Source organism: Aquarana catesbeiana, linkage group LG08, assembly GCF_042186555.1.
Source record: "Aquarana catesbeiana isolate 2022-GZ linkage group LG08, ASM4218655v1, whole genome shotgun sequence".
Lineage (NCBI taxonomy): Eukaryota > Metazoa > Chordata > Amphibia > Anura > Ranidae > Aquarana > Aquarana catesbeiana.
Window position 1 is genome coordinate 287,634,001 of NC_133331.1, and position 19,790 is coordinate 287,653,790.

The 19,790-nt window shown below is 45.7% G+C and overlaps 3 protein-coding genes across 5 annotated transcripts in view; 1 reads left to right on the forward strand and 2 right to left on the reverse strand.

Annotated features, from left to right (window-relative positions):
* Nucleotides 1–19,790, forward strand: part of LOC141106628 (uncharacterized) — an 85,762-nt gene that overhangs the window by 59,111 nt on the left and 6,861 nt on the right. The gene's annotated exons all lie outside the window — the stretch shown is intronic.
* LOC141106578 (uncharacterized) lies at nt 1,989–17,374 on the reverse strand. 3 transcript variants are annotated; one of them, XM_073597464.1, is made up of 5 exons: nt 17,301–17,374; nt 16,922–17,082; nt 16,303–16,425; nt 16,093–16,216; nt 1,989–5,620 (listed from the first exon to the last, which is right to left on the reverse strand). In XM_073597464.1, the coding sequence occupies exons 2-5, from the start codon at nt 17,063–17,065 to the stop codon at nt 3,858–3,860; spliced, it is 2,154 nt and encodes a 717-aa protein (XP_073453565.1). In that variant the 5' UTR covers nt 17,066–17,082; nt 17,301–17,374; the 3' UTR covers nt 1,989–3,857. The 3 variants fall into 3 exon arrangements, with proteins under 3 accessions (XP_073453565.1, XP_073453564.1, XP_073453566.1); XM_073597463.1 differs by having other exon boundaries at nt 17,246–17,337; XM_073597465.1 differs by lacking the exons at nt 16,093–16,216; nt 16,303–16,425; nt 16,922–17,082; nt 17,301–17,374 and adding an exon at nt 10,354–10,551.
* On the reverse strand, nt 6,940–10,335 carry LOC141105439 (uncharacterized). The gene has a single exon (XM_073595293.1). It carries the CDS (start codon nt 10,333–10,335, stop codon nt 9,691–9,693), a length of 645 nt encoding a protein of 214 aa, XP_073451394.1. The 3' UTR covers nt 6,940–9,690.

The window sequence follows — 19,790 nt, forward strand, 5'->3', positions numbered from 1 at the left end:
CTTCAGCCATCCTTCAGATATCCCCACTCAAAGTCGACAACGTCATATGACGTCGTTGGGTGGGAAGTGGTGAGAAACGCTATTTGGTCTGTTATCCGTAGTGATAAGCTCCCACAGGAAACTGTCATTTTTAATATCAGGCTGCTGGCCCAATCAGTAGCAGCCAGGGTATTCCCTGCCCCGCAGCCGCGCCAAAGAAGCAGGTGATGCTGGTGGCATCATTGACCTAACGTGGCTAAATTTGACCCAAATATGGCCATATTATGGTTTAGCTCAGTGGTCTTCAAACTATTGCCCGTGGACCTGATGACATCAGTTATGACGAAACGCAAAGGGCGGAGCTAACACGTGTGATGTCGCTACGCTTGTTTGTACTCGTAAACGTTTGGATTGCTTTCAACATTGCCTCGGAACGTACTTTGCATATAAGTGCTTGTCGATTTTAACATTGTGAGTAGTTCTACATATCTTTGGATTCTATTTAAACTTACATACAGTTTTACACTATGTGGGTCTTTCTATTTTAATTTTATGGTGAATCTTGTGGAAATACATGGATGGCATTGATTTAACACTCACTGGAGATTGTGAGATACTATAGGATTTCTACTACATGGTGTCTCTTGAACCCCTTTATGATTAGATTACAACTTACAGGTTAATTAGACTCCGTAATAGGGTCTATCTGTTCCGGTAAGAGTCAATTTTTAACCGAGGTCACGGTACACTTGGTGATCACAAGTATTGGCTCAACATAATATTTTCAACAGCACAGAGGTGGTTTTGCATATAACTGGGGCCGCTACACCATTTCAACATATATGCCTCTTCTATATCTGTTATTGGACTAGATGTTTTTATAGCTTTTGGACTTCTGTTATTTGTTTGATATTTTCTTGTTTCTAACACGTTTTTACAGCATCACGTATAGTGTGCCAATTTATTTACTTTTCCCTATTTCATCCACTGATACCAACAATGGGGCACAATTCCACCACTGACACCAATGATGGGGCACGATTCCTTCCAATGACACCAACGATGGGGTATAATTCCTCCCAATGATGGGGTAGAATTCCTCCCAATGACACCAATGATGGGGTAGAATTCCTCCCAATGACACCAATGATGGGGTAGAATTCCTCCCAATGACACTAATGATGGGGTACAATTTCTCCCAATGACACCAATGATGGGGTACAATTCCTCCCAGTGACGGGGCATTCTTTTTTCTCACTTACTTCAGGATATTTTCTACTACCACTGGCCACAGTCCGGCCCCCCTTAAAGTCTGAAGTACAGTAAACTGGCACTTTATTTAGAAAGTTTGGAGACCCTTGGTTTAGCTCATCACTAGTTATCAGGAAATTGGCTTTTTGAGTTTAAACAAACAAAGCACCGCTCCAGGTAGGTCTGCAATATCCCTTCCAGGGTTCTCACATGCAAGGCACTCGCCCGGCTCGCAGCCGCAGAAACAGAGAAAGTGTAAGGCTGCGCACTTCAGTGGGACACTTTCCATATGCAAAAGACTATTCCAACGAAGAATCAATAAAATAACTCACAGCACAAGGACACAGGAGAGCTGTTGACGCGTTTCACACTACAAGGAATTACTTATAATCTTATGGGTTGGGTTAGGTTATGAGTAAGTGCCTTGTGGTGTGAAACACGTCAACAGCTCTCCTGCATCCTGCGTCCCACTGAAGTGTGCAGCCATCCACTTCCTGGTCTCAGGGAACCCGTGCCAAAAAATGACTATATCTACAACTCATGATACATTAGTGTGATGGTCAGTGGGAAGAATGGTCCTTACAGTTGTGGTCATTAGGAAGAATTCAGATAGCTAAAAAGATAAATGGTGTCAGAGGGAACTTATCTGAGAGGCAGAAATTGCTCATTGCTCAAAGAATCCCTAGCAACCTCTATGGTATTGGGGTGATTATACTCATGTGGTAGGTGCTTTTCCAAAGAGCTGCGCCAGTCCAAACTGTATTTTAGGGCGTAGCCGCCCACTTTTATTGAACAAAATGGAAAGTTCATATAAACATCAGTTGCCCACGCAGGGGTTTCCACCATCAACAGTCAATTGAAAATGCAGAGCCACCTGGCTCCCTTGTCAGCAGCAGCTCTTTATACCAGTCCCTCTGACTGTGTTTGCCAGCTATCCTGGTTTACTTGGCTTGCTTAGCCTTTAGTCGCAGCACCCTGCTGCATGGCCCACTCCTGGCCTCTGGATTGGGGTTCTCCTGACACCCGGAAAGGAGCCCATGGGACTCCTGGAACAAGACCTCCTGTCTCATGGCTGGGGCACCTCTGACCCCTGGGTGAGAGCTTCTGTCTTCTGGCTGGGGCACCTCTGACCCCTGGTATAGACCTTCTTTCCCCTGACCCCTGGCTGAGGTATCTCTGACCCCTAGGTGGTGTGATAGACTCACCCAGGACAGAGGCTTTTGGAGGGGACTGAATGCTAGCCTCTTGCCTACCGACTATGGGCCCTGGCATTTGAGGGAGCTACAAACATTTATGAAGATGTCCTGTTATGTAATGCAAAAGAACATTATTAAAAAGGCCATGATGGTCTCTGCCAGGGTGGGACTCATAGCAGATGGTGATGTCATCAGCAAGCCACCTGTCTGGGGCCCCCTGCCCTAATGTGTTGTGTGAAGGAGTTCTGTGTTTATACTTATGATAATGCGTATTGTAGTTTGTGAGCTAGGAGATGACAAGTCTGACCTGAAAGGTCAGACATCTGAGTCACCTAGGCTGGTTAAATGACTAATTAATTATCTCATGTTAATTTATGTTTCTGGTTACAGTTTGTATTGTTAGGGTAATATGATCAGAAGGGGGGAACCTCCTTCTCAAGTGTATAAAAGCCTGCATTCTTGTTCATATAAACAGTTCCAGCTTTGCAGCCAAATGAGTCCTGCCTAGTTCTTGGTTGTAATATGCGGTTATAATAGCTAATATCTATATTCAGACTGGATGCAGTGGTAAATGACGGAAGCACTCAAGCGGAGTGTGGGAAGCGGTTCCATAACAGGTAGGACCTCTTGTTTCATGGCTCTGACCCTTGGGTGAGACCTTCTGTCTTCTGGCTGGGACACCTCAGACCCCTGGTTAAGGCCTCCTGTCTCCTGCCTGGAGAACCTCTGACCTCTGGTTAAGGCCTCCTGTCTCCTGGCTGGAGCACCTCTGACCCCTGGGTGAGACCTTCTGTCCCCTGACCTCTGGCTGGGGTATCTTCTACCCCTAGGTGGGACTTGCTGTCCCCTGGCTGGAGCACCTCTGACCCCTGGTTTAGGCCTTCTGTCCCCTGACCCCTGGCTGGGGTATCTTCTACCCCTAGGCGGAGGCCTTCTGTCTCTTGACTCCTGGCTGCAGCATCTCCGCCCCTGGGTGAGACTTCCCATCTCCAAAATGGGAGCCCTAAACTATTCTCAGGCTTGAGTATATAATGACCATGCACACCGGTGTCTGCACACAGGCTTTAGGAACCTGGTAAAAGGATTGAAGGTTCCGTCTCACCCATCAAGCTCCAGGCCCCAATCTGAGACTACAGAATCCGGAGAAAACCAAAAACACAGCTTTCTCCACTCAGAAACGATAGTCTGGAACTTCGCATTAACCCTTAATGCAAATCCTGAATCCTTTTCTCCTACATTTATACAGTAGGGGCAGGGCCTCCTACTGTCACAGAACCCTATGGTTCTATGGAACCCTGGTTGAGAAACCCTGACCTAGTGGTTTAGTTCTTTGCTTCAGTAAGGTTTATGAATGATTTTTTGTTATATGTTTGAGGAGTTCAAATCAGAAAAAAATGATGCTGCCAATAATTCTGCCAACTAACAGGTATGCTAATTGGGAAGTGAAGTCTCTGAAGAGTGGGCCTTCTGGTGTTGGGTGAGGTAGGAACGGCACGTAAAGGTCTTCCCACAGTCTGAACAAGCGTAAGGCCGTTCGCCAGTGTGGGTTCGCTTGTGGTTGTTCAGTCCTGACTTTGTGGTGAAGGGTTTCCCACACTCCGGACACGTATATGGCTTTTCTCCTGTGTGTGTCCTCTGGTGGGCCGTCAGCGCGCCACGTTGAGTAAAACACTTCCCACACTCAGGGCAAGTATAAGGCCTTTCTCCCGTGTGGATTCGTTGGTGGTTGACCAGTGCGTTGTGCAAATGAAAGGATTTTCCACACCAGGAACATGAATACGGCTTTACTACCAGATGCCTCCTCTGGTGAACAGTCAGATCCCCTTTACGGGGAAAACACTTCCCGCACTCTGAGCATGAAAAAGGCCGTTCCCCGGTATGAGTCACCTGGTGCTTGATCAGCACCGATTTGTGGAGAAAGGATTTGTCGCACTCTGAACACGAATAGGAGTGGTCAGCAGAATGAATTCTCTTGTGGGTTTGAAGACGTATATTGCTGGAGAAGCTTTTCCCGCACTCAGAGCAGGCAAAGGGCTTTTTCTCAGCATGGAGCTTTTGGTGAGTGACGAGGTGTGACTTCCTGGAAAAACAACTCCCGCACTCGGGACACTTATAAGGTTTTTCACCAGAATGAGAAGTCTTGTGAACGACGAGGAGCAAACGTTGGGCAAAACTCATTCCACACACAGAGCACACGTGGGGCTTCTCCCCGGTGTGAATCTCTTTGTGTAGGACCAGCGACCGCTTCTGCGAGAAGCATTTGCCGCATTCCTCGCAGGAAAATGGTTTCTCTCCCGTGTGAGTCATCCGGTGTCTTTTTAGGTCATACTCCCAGTTGAAGCCCCTCCCGCACTCTGAGCACGCATACGGCTTTTCCCCCGTGTGATTCCGTAAGTGTAAAACGAGACGACGTCTACTGATGAAACTCTTCCCGCACGTAGGACAAGAGTACGGCTTCTCCCCTGAGTGAGACCGCGAGTGTAACTTAAGCAGCGATTTCTCTTTAAAACACTTCCCGCAGTCCTTACATGGAAACGGCCTCTCACCAGAATGAGTCCGCGAGTGGATCTTGAGCGTCGATCTCTCCGCAAAACACTTACCGCAATCCTTGCATGAAAACGGCTTTTCCCCGGTGTGAACCTTTAGGTGCCTTTTAAGCTGTGACCTCACCCCAAAGGTCTTCCCGCACTCGGGGCACGGGTACAGTTTCACACTCGAAGGGACTTTCTGATGTTTCTCCAGCTGCCCTATTTTGTCCAAACAAGGCTGAGAAGGAGGCCCTTTGTGTATGGGCTGATGTTGGAGAAAGTCAGAGCTGCTGGGGAAGGTGTTTTCGTGCCGTTTGTCAGTTTGGGTCTTTGTTTCTGCCCACTCTGATGGTGGTTTGGATGAACAGGCTTGCCCTGCTCTCCGGTCTCCATCCTGACAAGATCTCGAGTCCAGCTGTATGTTTTGTTCCAAAAAGTCTTCCTTCTTACGTAAGTCGGCTTCCAGATCTGTTTTGTCTACCTCCTTTTCAATATCAGGAGAGGAAACGCATCGCTCAGTAACTGGGACATTGGCACTGTTAGAATCCTTGGTAATTGGTGATTGGTTTTGGGTTCTTTGGGGCCAACAACCTCCATCTTCTTTAAAATTCAATTTCTCCTTTTTACTATGTGGTGCCAGTAGTATCTCAGACCGTTTGGACAAATCTGTTGAATATAAATGCATGTGGATTACAAGTTTATTCATGGTGTCTCCTCATTTATAGAGGTGCGGTTACTCATATATCTTCCTCCTCTGCAAGTCCCATGAGTGCCTCTAAACCAGTTTTGGATTTTATATATATATATATATATATATATAGATGGTACTGGGAGGTGGGTAGAGGGTGGAACCAAGGAATGGGACTGGGAGGTGGGTAAGGGGTAAAAACAAGAGATGGGACTGGTATGTGGGTAGGGGGTGGAACCAAGGGATGTGACTCGGAGGTGGGTAGGGAGTGAAACCAAGGGATGGGACTCGGAGGTGGAACCAAGGGATGGTACTGGGAGGTGGGCAGAGGGTGGAACCAAGGGATGGGACTGGGAGGTGAGTAGAGGGGGGAACCAAGGGATGGTACTGGGAGGTGGGCAGGGGGTGGAACCAAGGGATGGGATTCGGAGGTGGAACCAAGGGATGGGAATGGGAGGTGGGTAGAGGGTGGAACCAAGGGATGGTACTGGGAGGTAGGCAGAGGGTGGAACCAAGGGATGGGACTGGGAGGTGACTAGAGGGTGGAATCAAGGGATGGGACTGGGAGGTGGGTAGTGAAGGGAACCAAGGGGTGGGACTGGGAGGTGGGTAGAGGGTGGAACCAAGTGATGGAACTTGGTAGTGGGTAAGGGGTGAAAGCAAGGGATGGTACTTGGAGGTAGGCAGGGGGTGGAACCAAAGGATGGTACTGGGAGGTGGGTAGAGGGTGGAACCAAGTGATGGAACTTGGTGGTGCGTAAGGGGTGAAACCAAGGGATGGTACTTGGAGGTAGGCAGGGGGTGGAACCAAAGGATGGTACTGGGAGGTAGGTAGGGGGTAGAACCAAGGGATGGTACTGGGAGGTGGGTAGGGGGTGGAACCAAGGGATAGTTGGAAAGAAGAGAGAATACGTGACCAAATAAAAGGCAATCAGAAGTTCTGGATGCGCAGCCATTTTTTTCTTCTTTCCAAGTTTCCCACGGGGGCGGGCCGGGGCTAGGACTCTGCAAGACACTCCAATCAGCCTTATCTCTATACACCTGGAGCAGCGGTTCTTTTTCTTGTAACCAAGGGATAGTACTGGGAGATGGGTAGGGGGTGGAACCAAGGGATAGGATTCGGAGGTGGAACCAAAGTATGTTGCTCGGAGGTGGTGGGGGGTGAAACCAAGTGATGGTGAGGTCAGAGGTGATAGAGGGAGAAGACAAGGGGTAACTTGGAAATGGGGAGTACTTGCACTCTCTGAAGAAAAAAAAGCCCTGTATGTGTATATGTGTGTGTGTGTGTATGTGTATATATATAAAATATTACATATTCTAATAATGGTGAAGTAGACTCTATTTCCTTTTTTTTTCTTGCATCCAATGGGTCTTAAATATGATGGTTTTATTAGTTTTATTTTTTCCCAGGCTAAGTATATTTTGAAAGAACAGAAAATACCAGTTAACTGTGTAACTTCATGTGAATTTAACTGAATCTCAACTTTATCTTCCTTCCAATACATCTTCTGCAAACTATAAGTCTCCTCCCTCACAGGTAACGAAGAGAGTAGGACATGTTTGTAGTCCAAACCAGGAGAGAAACTTATAGAGTAACTCCACTTTTGTTGAGGAAGAAAAACATTCCCCTCTGGGTGATCTATGTACATTGCAGGGAAGGTAGCACACTTTGTTGCAGATTCCCACCTTTTGTTATCCTGAAGAAATAGCTGTTTGTTTCTCTGTGTCCATGAGCTCAGTGATTGTGAATGGGGGTGATTTTATAATTACCAATCAGCTGCCGGCTTTGCAGGGCTCTGAGGAAAGTGGCAGGGTCTCCACCCCTTTAGACGTGATTTCCCTTTGGGAGTATCTCACCAAAAATGACATTTTTGTTGGAGGAGATGTCCAAAACAGACTTGTACCTTAGTGCAGATTTCTGGGAAAATCAATGAGCCAATCACACAAGCAGGAATTGACTTTTCTGGGGGGCGTTCTGTATACCATATGGCATTTTACAGAAAATGACTACAGGTTGAAAAGGAAAAGCCATTTTTTTAATTACATTCTATTACAACATGACTTGTGTAGCAATTGTATGCACTATATATATTTTTTTTTTATTTGCAATTTTTTTCCTACAAAAGTGGAGTTACCCTTTAAAGGAAACTAGAGTCGGTTTTATAAAGATTTTTCCCTTCTTTGGTTCAGAGATTGCAAATTTTACAATTTTTTGGTGGAATTGAATGTACATAATTGACTTCACAGAAACAGTCAAGGAAAAACTAATGATAAAATGATAAAGAGAAAAGCTACTGCTCATCTGACATATTCTTCTAACTCTCTACAAGCATGGCAATAACCCACCCTAGGACCACCATCTAATGTGTTTCACCCAAGCATGCTTTAGGCTTGAACAAGCTCATCAGACCAAGCTGTCCCTTCTAGCTAAAATCTGAAATGCCCCCGATGCATTTCACTCCACCTACAGGGTTTAAGCATGACTAAGCCCTGTGGGCAGGGTGAAACGCATCAAGGGCGTGGCCTGGATGGAGCCAGGATGAAGCTGCTTTTAACTGTATACACCTGGGCCTTTCACCCAAGCATTCTATAGGCTTGCACAAGGTCATCAGACAAAGCTGTCCCTTCTAGCTGGAATCTAAAACACTATTTGTTCTGTTATCAGGGTTCCTGATGGTGGGGATGGGTTTTGCTACATGTTAGCACCAGGTCGCCATTTTCAGGATCGCCCCACAGGGAGGTAAGCAAGCCAGGATCCAGTAGCAGATATAGCAGGTAAGGATCAAGCAGAAGCGTAGTCAGTGAACAAGCCAAAGGTCAGTAACAAGTGGTTCCAGGTTGGGATCAAGTAGAAGCGTAGTCAGTAAACAAGCCAAATATTGATAACAAGTGGTTGCAGGTTGGGATCAAGCAGAAGTGTAGTCATTAAACAAGCCAAAAGTCAGTATCAAGTAGAAGCGTAGTCAGTAAACAAGCCAAGGATTGGTAACAAGTGGTTGCAGGCTGGGATCAAGTAGAGGCATAGTCAGTAAACAAGCCAAAGATTGGTAACAAGTGGTTCTAGGCTGGGATCAAGTGGAAGCGTAGTCAGTAAACAAGCCAAAGATCGGTAACAAGTGGTTGCAGGTTCGGATCAAGCAGAAGTGTAGTCATTAAACAAGCCATAGGTTGGTAACAAGTGGTTCCAGGTTGGGATCAAGTAGGAGCGTAGTCAGTAAACAAGCCAAAGATTGGTAACAAGCGGTTGCAGGTTGGGATCAAGTAGAAGCGTAGTCAGTAAACAAGCCAAAGGTTGGTAACAAATTTTTATAGGTTGGAATCAAGCAGAAGTGTAATCAGTAAACAAGCCAAAGATCAGTAACAAGTGGTTGCAGGTTGGGATCAAGCAGAAGTGTAGTCAGTAAACAAGCCAAAGGTCGGTAGCAAGTTGTTTCAGGTTGACCTCAAGCAAATGCATAGTCGGTAAACAAGCCAAAGGTCGGTAGCAAGTGGTTGCAGGTTGGGATCAAGCACAGGCGTAGTTGGTAAACAAGCCAAAGGTTGGTAACAAGTGGTTGCAGGTTGGGATCAAGCAGAAGCATTGTCAAGGAACAAGCCAAAGGTCAGTATTGAGTGGTAGTGGAAATAAGGACAGCTGCAGGTACACAAAGGTGCAAGATATCGGATGGAGAAAGAGGACAATAATCTGGCAAACAGGAATTACAGATCCTGACCTAAATCAGGGGAGGAGCAAAGAGTTCAAGGTTCATCAGAAACAAGAAATAAGGCAAGAAGGTCTAAAGGATCAGACAGGAAGCTGTCCAGCATCTCAGATGACTTAGCAAGAGGAGCCACTGCCGCGTGCAGCAAAGGTTGTGGGTCCAAATCCCGGTCCAACAGGTTTCTATTTAGCTCTTTAATTCAGTAGGGTTTATGACTGATTTTGTTATATGTCTGAGAGGTGAGTGGACTTGGGTCAGATATAATAAGCCACAAAAAAAGTTTCAAATTAAGAAAATATAATACTGCATGCTGCCAATAATGCTGGCGATTTAGCACATACAGTATGTTATTTGGGAAGGGAACTCTCTGACAAGTGGACCTTCTGATGTTGGGTGAGGTAGGAACGGCACCTAAAGGACTTCCCACAGACTGAACAAGTATAAGACCATTTGTCAGTGTGGGTTCGCTTGTGGGTGTTCAGTCCCGCTTTCTGGGTAAAGGATTTCCCGCACTCAGAACATGTATATGGCTTTTCTCCGGTATGTCTTCTCTGGTGAACAGCCAGTGCAGAACTTTGGGTAAAACACTTCCCGCACTCAGAGCAAGTATAAGGCCGCTCCCCCGTGTGGATTCGTTGGTGGACAACCAGCGCAGAGTTTATGTGAAAGGATTTTCCACACAAAGAACACAAATATGGCTTTTCTACCAGATGCCTTCTCTGGTGAACAGTCAGCGCATCCTTACGGGGAAAACACTTCCCGCAATCGGAGCACAAAAAAGGTCGTTCCCCAGTATGAGTCACCTGGTGCTTGATCAGGAGTGACTTCTGGACAAAGGATTTGCCGCATTCCGAACACGAATAGGACTTGACAGCGGAATGAATCCTCCTATGAGTCTGAAGACTCATATTAGTAGAGAAACTCTTTCCGCACTCGGAGCACGGATAAGATTTCTCATGAGAGTGAGTCGTCTTGTGAACAAGGAGGAGCATATTATTGGAAAAACGCACCCCACACATAGTGCACACGTAGGGCTTCTCTGTGGTGTGAATCTGTTTGTGTAGGACCAGCGACTGCTTCTTCGAAAAGCGTTTGCCACATTCCTCGCAGGAAAATGGTTTCTCTCCCAGGTGAGTCATCAGATGTCTTTTCAGGTCAGACTTCCAATTGAAGTCCTTCCCGCATTCTGAGCACACGTAGGGCTTTTCCCCTGTGTGATTCCGAAGGTGTAAGATAAGACTTCTTCTGCTGATGAGATTCTTCCCGCAAGTAGGACAAGAGTATGGCTTCTCCTTGGAATGAGACCGCAAGTGGACCTTAAGCGTGGATCCTGCCGTATAACACTTCCCGCACTCCTTGCAAGAAAACGGCCTCTCCCCAGAGTGGGTTCTCAAGTGGCTCTTTAGGTTCCCTCTTTCTGCAAAACACTTCCCGCACTCTTCGCACGAAAATGGCTTTTCCCCAGTGTGAACCTTTTGGTGGTTTTTAAGCTTTGACCTTACTCGAAAAGTCTTCCCACACTCGGGGCACGAGTACAGTTTCAGACTTTTATGGACTTGGTGTTGAAGGACGTTAGAGCTGCTGGTCAAGGTGTTTTTGCACCCATCGCTGTGGGTTTTTGTCTTTCGTCTCTTTGGCTTTTTGACTTTTGCTTTCTCTGATGGTGGTTTCGAAGGATGGGCTGGCTCAGTAATTTGTTTACTTGAGACAGAGTTTTCATTAACTTCTGGTACTCTCCTGCCTCCGTCCTGAAAAGATGTAGTGTCCAGCTGTATAGTTTGTTCCAAAAAGTTTCCTTTGACATCTGAAGATGATTTCTCTTTGAGTAAGGACATGCAGTGGGCCAGATTGTTTTTGCCCATCTCTTTTTCAATATGAGGAGACGAAACGCGTTGCTCTGTAACGGGGACACTGTTAGGAAAATCCTTGGTAATTGGTGATGAGTTTTGAGTTCTACATGGCCAAAAATCTCCATCTGCTTCGAACTGCAATCTCTCCTTTAGAGTGCAGCGTGTCTGTAGTGTCCCAGACCCTTCGTGTAAATCTGTGAAATATAAATGCATGTAGGTTACCAGTTTGTTCGTGATGTCTTTTTATGTCTCTTATTGGTAGAAGTGCTGTTATTGCAAATTTTCGGCAAATGTGAAAAAAATACTGTGAAATTTCAGAAATAGAAGTGTTAATAGTTTGATGTGGCCACCCTTTGCCTTCCAACCAGCATCAATAATTCAAGGTACACTTGCACACAGTTTTTGAAGGAACTCGGCAGGTAGGGTATTCCAAACATCTTTGGAGAACTAAGCACATATCTTTTGTAGATGTCGGCTGCCTTAAATCCTTCTGTCTCTTCATGTCATCCCAGACAGACTCCATGATGTTGAGATCAGGGCTCTGTGGGGGCCAAACAATCACGTCCAGGACCCCTTGTTCTTTTTTACGATGAAGATAGTTCTTAATGACACTGGCTGTATGTTTGGGGTCCTTGTCCTGTTGCAGAATAAATTAATTGGCATAAAGGATAAGTATCTGTCTGTATTTCTCACCATTGATCCTGACCAAATCTCCAACTCCATTTGCAGAAATGCAGCCCAAAACATGCACAGAAACTCCACCATGCTTCACAGTTGGCTGCAGACACATTATTGTACACCTCCCAGGCCCTTTGCCAACAAACTGCCTCCTGCTACAGCAAAATATTTTATATTTTGACCCATCAGTCCAGAGCACCTGCTGCCATTTTTCTGCACCCCAGTTCCTATGTTTTGCTGCATAGTTGAGTCACTGAGCCTTGTTTCCATGTCAGAGGTTTGGCTTTTTGGCCGCAATTCTTCCATGAAGATCACTTCTGGCCAGACATCACCAGACAGTAGATGGGTATACCTGGGTCCCACTGGTTTCTGCCAGTTCTGTGCTGATGGTACTGCTGGACATCTTCCGATGTCAAAGGGAAGTAAGCATGATGTGTCTTTCATCTGCTGCATTAAGTTTTCTTGGCCGACCACTGCGTTTACAGTCCTCAATATTGCTCATTTCTTTGTGCTTCTTCAAAATAGCTTGAACAGCACATATTGAAACCCCAGTCTGCTTTGAAATTTTTGCCTGGGAGAGACCTCGCTGATGCAGTATACCTACCTTGTGTCTTGTTGCTGCGCTAGTCTTGTCATGGTGTTTGACCTGTGACATGAAACCGTCTTCCACAACCTCACCTTAGTAGCAGAGTTTGGCTGTTCCTCACCCAGCTTTAAGCCTCTTACACGGTTTCTGTTTCAGTTAATGACTGTTTCAACCTACCTATGAAATTGATGACCATTGGCACCTGCTTGATATAATTGGTTAATCATACACCTGACTCTAATCCTACAAAATCCCAGACTTTGTGCAAGTGTAAGAATTAATGCTGGTTTGAAGCCAAAGGGTGGTGACACCAAATATTGATTTGACTTAGATTTTTCTTCTGTTCGCTCACTTTGCATTTTGTAAATTGATCAAAAGAAATATATAAAATATATATTTTTTAGAGCATTCTTTGCAGCATTTCTTCACACCTGGCTAAAACTTTTGCAGAGTACCGTACATTGGTCAACTAAAGTTGATGTAGTCTCTATATATTTTTTTCTGCATCTAAAGGATCTAAAGGATATCTTTACCAACTCACTAAGGCAGGGGGCAAAAACTAAGGTCATCCTCAGACTTTAGAAGATTGATGCAACCACCCACAGGAAAGCATGTCCTCAGTTAATGGAGAACCGTAAATAAACTTCCAAGATTGGCTCTGCTGATCTATCAGGTTATATCAAGGTGCAGGAGGTTGAGTTCAACTCTGCAAACAAGGATGTCAGAAACAACCCATCTCTGCACTGTGTGTTACATACTCCTGACCTCTGCACTGTATGTTACATATTCCTGACCTCTGCACTGTATGTTACATATTCCTGACCTCTGTACAGTGTGCTACATACGCCTGACCTCTGCACTGTGTGTTAAATATTCCTGACCCCTGTACAGTGTGTTACATATGCCTGACCTTTGCACTGTGTGTTACATACTCCTGACCTTTGCACTGTGTGTTACAAACTCCTGACCTTTGCACTGTGTGTTACAAATTCCTGACCTCTGTACAGTGTATTACAAATTCCTGACCTCTGTACAGTGTGTTACATATGCCTGACCTCTGCATTATGAGTAACATATTCCTGACCTCTGCCCTATGTGTAACATATTCCTGACCTCTGCATTATGTGTTACATTCTCAAGACCTCTGCACTGTGTGTTACAAACTCCTGACCTCTGCACTGCATGTTACATACTCCTGACCGCTGCACTATGTGTAACATAATCCTGACCTCTGCATTATGTGTTGCATACTCCTGACCTCTGCACTGTGTGTAACATAATCCCAATCTCTGCACTGTGTGTTACATACTCCTGACCTCTGCACTGTGTGCAACATATTCCCAATCTCTGAACTGTGTGTTACATAATCCTGACCTCTGCATTACGTGTAACATATTCCTGACCTCTGGACTATGTTTAACATATTCCTGATCTCTGCACTAAGAATAACATATTCCTGACCTCTGCACTGTGTGTTGCATACTCCTGACCTCTGCACTATGTGTAACATATTCCTGACCTCTGCACTGTGTGTTACATACAGTACTCCTGACCTCTGCACTGTGTGTTACATATTTTTGACCTCTGCACTGATCAAGATAACTTTTGACCAAAGTATTGACTGTCTCAACAGTTGCTGGCTGCTATGTAGTTTTAGACTATTTTAGACGATTCTGCTCCTGCCTCTTCTGACACCATTCTATATGCAAAGAACCACCTGATGATGCAGCCCAATCTCATGGCTCGGGTGAAGGAGGTCCTAAAGTCATACTTGATCCTAAAATATACCTCCATCTGTCTAATGGCTTGTTGATGTAGGAAAGCAAGACTAACGTCCTGAAGGCTCTTAATGTGTATGACCTCAAATGTCCTGAAGGTTTTTCGGGTGTATGACCTCAGATGTCCTGAAGGCTTTTCAGGTGTGTGACCTCAGATGTCCTGAAGGCTTTTCAGGTGTATGACCTCAGATGTCCTGAAGGCTCTTCGGGTGTATGACCTCAGATGTCCTGAAGGCTCTTCGGGTGTATGATCTCAGATGTCCTGAGGGCTCTTCGGGTGTCTGACCTCAGATCCACCCCAATCTGGCCACTTTTGGTCTGCAGGATTTAGGAACTAGTACAGCGGACCTTCTGGTGGCGTAATTATGTCAAGCATTGCAAGTTGGTTGCCTCTTTCTGTTCAACTTGCTCCTGGTACAAGAGCAATAACCCTGAGGTTTACATAGGCCCTTACCAATTACAACCCGTCTCTGGAGTATATCAATATATTTATTGTGGACATCGCCATGTCTGGAGGATGTAATTCCATTTATGTGGTTGTTGATATACTTATCAAGATGGCTTACTTCGTCCCTGTAAAGGGAACATCTTCTGCCACAGCCACAATGGAGGTCTTCATTAAATAACTTATTAGGCTCCATGGTGTTCCTGACGACATTGTTTCTCACAGAGGAGCGCAGTTCACCTCAAAGTTCTGGCAAGCATTCTGTAGGAAGTTGCAGATTAACTTTTCTTTATTTTTGGGGTACCATCTTCGAACCAAATGAGAGGACAAACAAAATTCTGGAGTAATATCTCAGGTATATTCTATTTGGCTTCCACTACCAAACTGAAATGGCAGTGCCCCTCTAAGAAGTTAGGTCCTGGATTTAAGTGCCTGTATCCAAATGGTCATTAATCCAGACCCATCATATGTCCACCCTGTGTTCCATGCTTGTAGCCAGTATCTCCAGATCTATTTCCTTGGAGATCACCTCCTCTGCCACCTCCCATCCTTGTAGATGGCAGTGAGGAATTTGAAGTTGAGGTGATTGTGGATTCCAAAAAGTCATCAAGGCGTCTTTAGTACCTTATCAAATAGTCAGGTTCAGTTTGGAGGAGAATTTGTGGGAACCTTCAAGTAACGTCCACTCAACCAGGTTGGTTAAGGCCTTCCATCATACACACCATGAGAAGCCAAAAGCTGCCTTTGGTGAGGGATCCATGTGCAGGTTATTGCACTGGGTTGTGACCTTCTGACTATGGCTGACTGCGAGCGTACACGTGAGCATGTCGGTGCACATGCATGCATTAGCATGCATTGGCTTGCATCCCCGATGCTGGGCGTGCACACGTTTAGGAGGGAATTTAGAATCCTTCTCTTATGGTAGTTGGTGCTGTAACTTCTTGTTAACTACCTTGTTCCTGCAACTGACATTTCATTGCCTTGCTTGTTACTGACCCAGACTAAGTCTGCCTGTATCTTCTGCCCTTGTTGCTGATGCTCTTCCTTGCCTTGACCCCTGCGTGCCGTCTGCCTTGACCTATGCTTTAATTCTTGCCTGCCACCTACCTTGACCTCAGCCTCTAATTTGATCAGATTTAATGCCACAGACCAGTCACCATCTAGTAGCCATTCTGTTACTGCAATCTCCTTGGTGATGCAATCCTGAGGGCTGTGACTTGTGACAACTCGCAGCAAGGTAGGCTGTGGGCCACAAGGGTCACTGTTCCGTCACTACTTTCGTGATGCTCTGGTGAGAATGAAGGTGCAACGTGGACACTGCACCTTGGGTGAGACCATGTCTACTGTCAATGGGAATCCCATAACTGCTTCCCTCTCATTTCCCTGTCAATACAAAATAAATGACAACATACCTGGTGATGTGAGGGGCAGCTGGTTTTCTATCATGACGTCCTTGTAGAGATCCTTGTGTCCTTCTATATACTCCCACTCCTCCATGGAGAAATAGACAGTGACATCCTGACACCTTATAGGAACCTGACACACACAATGATACAGTCACCATCCAGACACATCCCTTGTCTGTTACTGGATAATGTCCCAGAATTCCCGGCACCGCTCACCTCTCCTGTCAGCAGATCAATGATCTTCTGGGTGACTTCTAGAATCTTATCCTTTTTCTTGGGTATCAAGAGGTGAGGTGGAGGCACTTTGATTGTTACATGGTCACCAGACTTGTTGAATATCTGTTGAAATGGCAAGAGGGATGTCATACTCATATGATCCTCCTGGAACCCTCCTCACCTCTCCGGTCAGGTCTGTGTTTTATTAATAGAGATAAGAGTGATGTCATGTGACCTCCCAGAATCCTCCTCACCTCTCTGGTTAGGTCTGTGTTTTATTATTAGAGATAAGAATGATGTCATGTGACCTCCCAGAATCCTCCTCACCTCTCCGGTCAGGTCTGTGTTTTATTATTAGAGATAAGAATGATGTCATGTGACCTCCCAGAATCCTCCTCAACTCTCCGGTCAGGTCTGTGTTTTATTAATAGAGATAAGAGTGATGTCATGTGACCTCCCAGAATCCTCCTCACCTCTCCGGTCAGGTCTGTGTTTTATTAATAGAGATAAGAGTGATGTCATGTGACCTCCCAGAATCCTCCTCACCTCTGCGATCAGGTCTGTGTTTTATTAATAGAGATAAGAGTGATGTCATGTGACCTCCCAGAATCCTCCTCACCTCTCCAGTCAGCAGGTGGATGATCTTCATGGTCAGGTTTAGTACCCTCTCAGCCAGGTCACTACTGTCACCCGTCTCCATCTTCAAAAGACCAGCGGATGACCTGGGCGAATCTTGTTTCACCGCCACCCGGCGTTTCCCCATGGCTTGAGCTGGGAAAACTTAAGATCAGGAAGAAAAATACAAAAAATGACAGACAATATATCTGAGGATGACACTTGGATGTATAGTATCATACTGTATAAGTGACATAATTATCACATTAAATATCAGTGATATAAGGCTACCAAATACAAAACATTACACAAAAACACTCTAAAATACCTTCCTTCCTTTAAAAAAAAAACAACATCCCTACACCAAACAACAATGCTCCTACATTTCTCTTAACTACATCCACTTCCTGCTTTCACATTGTCATTTCCTGTCTTTTTGCGTTTCACTAGACTTCCTGGTTCTGCGTTCCAGTCCTCTCCCTTTCCCTGTGTGTGTTATTGCTGGGCGCTTCCACTACCGCCCACCAGGGGCGCACGAGTCCTCACTGAGAATCACAAAAGGAAAAGCGGTGCAGTTAGCAAATAGGGCCGCTAGATGGGGCTGCTGAGCGCAGGACTGGAATCAGGAAGAGGAGGCAGGCTGGTGGAACGCAAGAACCCGGAAGTGCCTGTTATAACTGGGTGGAGCTGGGAAAGTGGGGAGAGTGTTGTGAGCTGCAAGTAGGAGAAGGAGGGGAGGGTGCTATTTATAATTTTTCTGTTATATGTTGCACAGTCTGGTGTTATTTTGTTACAATTCACTGAACATGATTATGGTGTTTCCATAGGACAGCTATGAGATATTATACTATGAAGATTTGTCCTTTCCTCATATAATATATTCTTACGTATTCTTTTGCTGTATGTGTCTCTTTGCTGTATCCTCTATTTATAGACCTCTTTGTGATCTGCACATTCTGGTGTGCCATGGGGGCTTCATTCAACGGCGATACTTCAACAGGGAGCGAAAGGATCAGCGACTGAGCATGGAGACAAAATGGAGTCACATGACAGAGAAGAACATTATACACCTCGCCCTGGAGATCATCTACCTGCTGACCGGAGAGGTGAGGAGGATTCTGGGAGGTCACATGACATCACTCTTATCTCTATTAATAAATCACAGACCTGACCGGAGAGGTGAGGAGGATTCTGGGAGGTCACATGACATCACTCTTATCTGTATTAATAAATCACAGACCTGACCGGAGAGGTGAGGAGGATTCTGGGAGGTCACATGACATCACTCTTATCTCTATTAATAAATCACAGACCTGACCGGAGAGGTGAGGAGGATTCTGGGAGGTCACATGACATCACTCTTATCTCTATTAATAAATCACAGACCTGACCGGAGAGGTGAGGAGGATTCTGTAAGGTCACATGACATCACTCTTATCTCTATTAATAAAACACAGACCTGACCGGAGAGGTGAGGAGGATTCTGGGAGGTCACATGACACCCTAATTTTTTTCTAGCAAAACCTTCTGGCTGTTGTAAATAGCAATTGATACTCACGCTGGGAATTTTTTTTAGTTCACGATTATGTTGTAGTGAGGAAAACATCTGGTGGTGGACAGATTCCCATGACAGTTCCTCTTAATTCCTTGACTCCTGACAGAAAAAACAAGAAGATCCTAGAAGATAATTGAGCTGCTGACAGGAGAGGTGAGCGGTGCCAGGAATTCTGGGACATTATCCAGTAACAGACAAGGGATGTATCTGGATGGTGACTGTATCATTGTGTGTATCAGGAAGTCATGGTGCCTCCTCTCTGAATACAGAATATATTAGAAGAACTGAAGGTGTTCCAGAAAGGCATCAGGACGAAGAACCAGCTGCCTCTCACACCAATGGGTAGGTCAAGGTTTAGTTTTGATTTTCTGTACACTGGAAGGTAATACATGGCAGTGGTGGAAGATCATTGACGTGAGGGGTGAAGTCAAGAGGATATCTAGTAGTAGTTGGTCACATTCAACTGGACTTGTTCCGTAATATTGAAGACCTTTTGAAGCTTCTCGAAACCACTTCTTCAGCTCTGAGGACTGGAGAGGCTACAAAACATCTCCTACATTACAGAACGAGTCCAGCTGAATGTGACCAACTACTACTAGATATATCATGACCTGGATAAATGAGAACCTTCGCAGACAAGTCAACAGATTGTATTTTGCAACCTGGTATATGCTTAGTGGAGGGCCGATGGTGTGACTCTGATAATCCCACATTAAAATAGGGTGCAGGCGTGTATGCTAATCCAATGCAGTATGGCAGATTCTAGGTGAACACTGCACACCAGACAGCTCCAAGTGCTTGAGTGATAGAAAGCGACCTCAACCCTGACTTCTCCAAATGAGCCACTCCCCCAATGCGTTTCGCCCCACCCTTGGGCCTTCTATGACTAAGCCCTGAAGACAGAGTAAAATGCATCAGGGGGCATGGCCCCCGGCCCCTAGGGCTTAGTCGTGGACCTCTATGACTAAGCCCCGAGGGCAAGGCAAAACGTGTCAGTGGCATGGCCTGCAGAGAGGAGATGGGCCGAGGTCGCTTTCTATCTCTCAAGCACTTGGAACTGTCTGGTGTGCGGTGTTCACTTAGAATCTGTGATACTGCAGTGAATTAGCATACATGGCTGCCCTATATTTGATGTGGAAGCACCATCTGCGCTTCTTGGAGCGACGTTCTGAGCATATACCAGTTAGGGGGCAGGGCAAAACACGTCAGAGGGCGTGGCCCCCCGCTCCTGGGGCTTAGTCATAGACCTTTATGAGTAAGCCCCGAGGGCAGGGCAAAACGCATCAGCGAGTGTGGCCTATTGGGAGGAGTCTGGGCT

Bases quoted from the DNA above. Each gene is read 5' to 3' on its own strand.
- LOC141105439 (XM_073595293.1), bottom strand. From the start codon at position 10,335: ATGCTCCTCCTTGTTCACAAGACGACTCACTCTCATGAGAAATCTTAT.
- LOC141106578 (XM_073597464.1), bottom strand. From the start codon at position 17,065: ATGGGGAAACGCCGGGTGGCGGTGAAACAAGATTCGCCCAGGTCATCC. The intron at 16,217-16,302 runs GTGAGCGGTGCC...TGTGTGTGTCAG, and splicing joins TTGATCTGCTGACAGGAGAG to GTTCCTATAAGGTGTCAGGA. The intron at 5,621-16,092 runs GTATGTTGTCAT...TATATTCAACAG, and splicing joins GCTGCCCCTCACATCACCAG to ATTTGTCCAAACGGTCTGAG.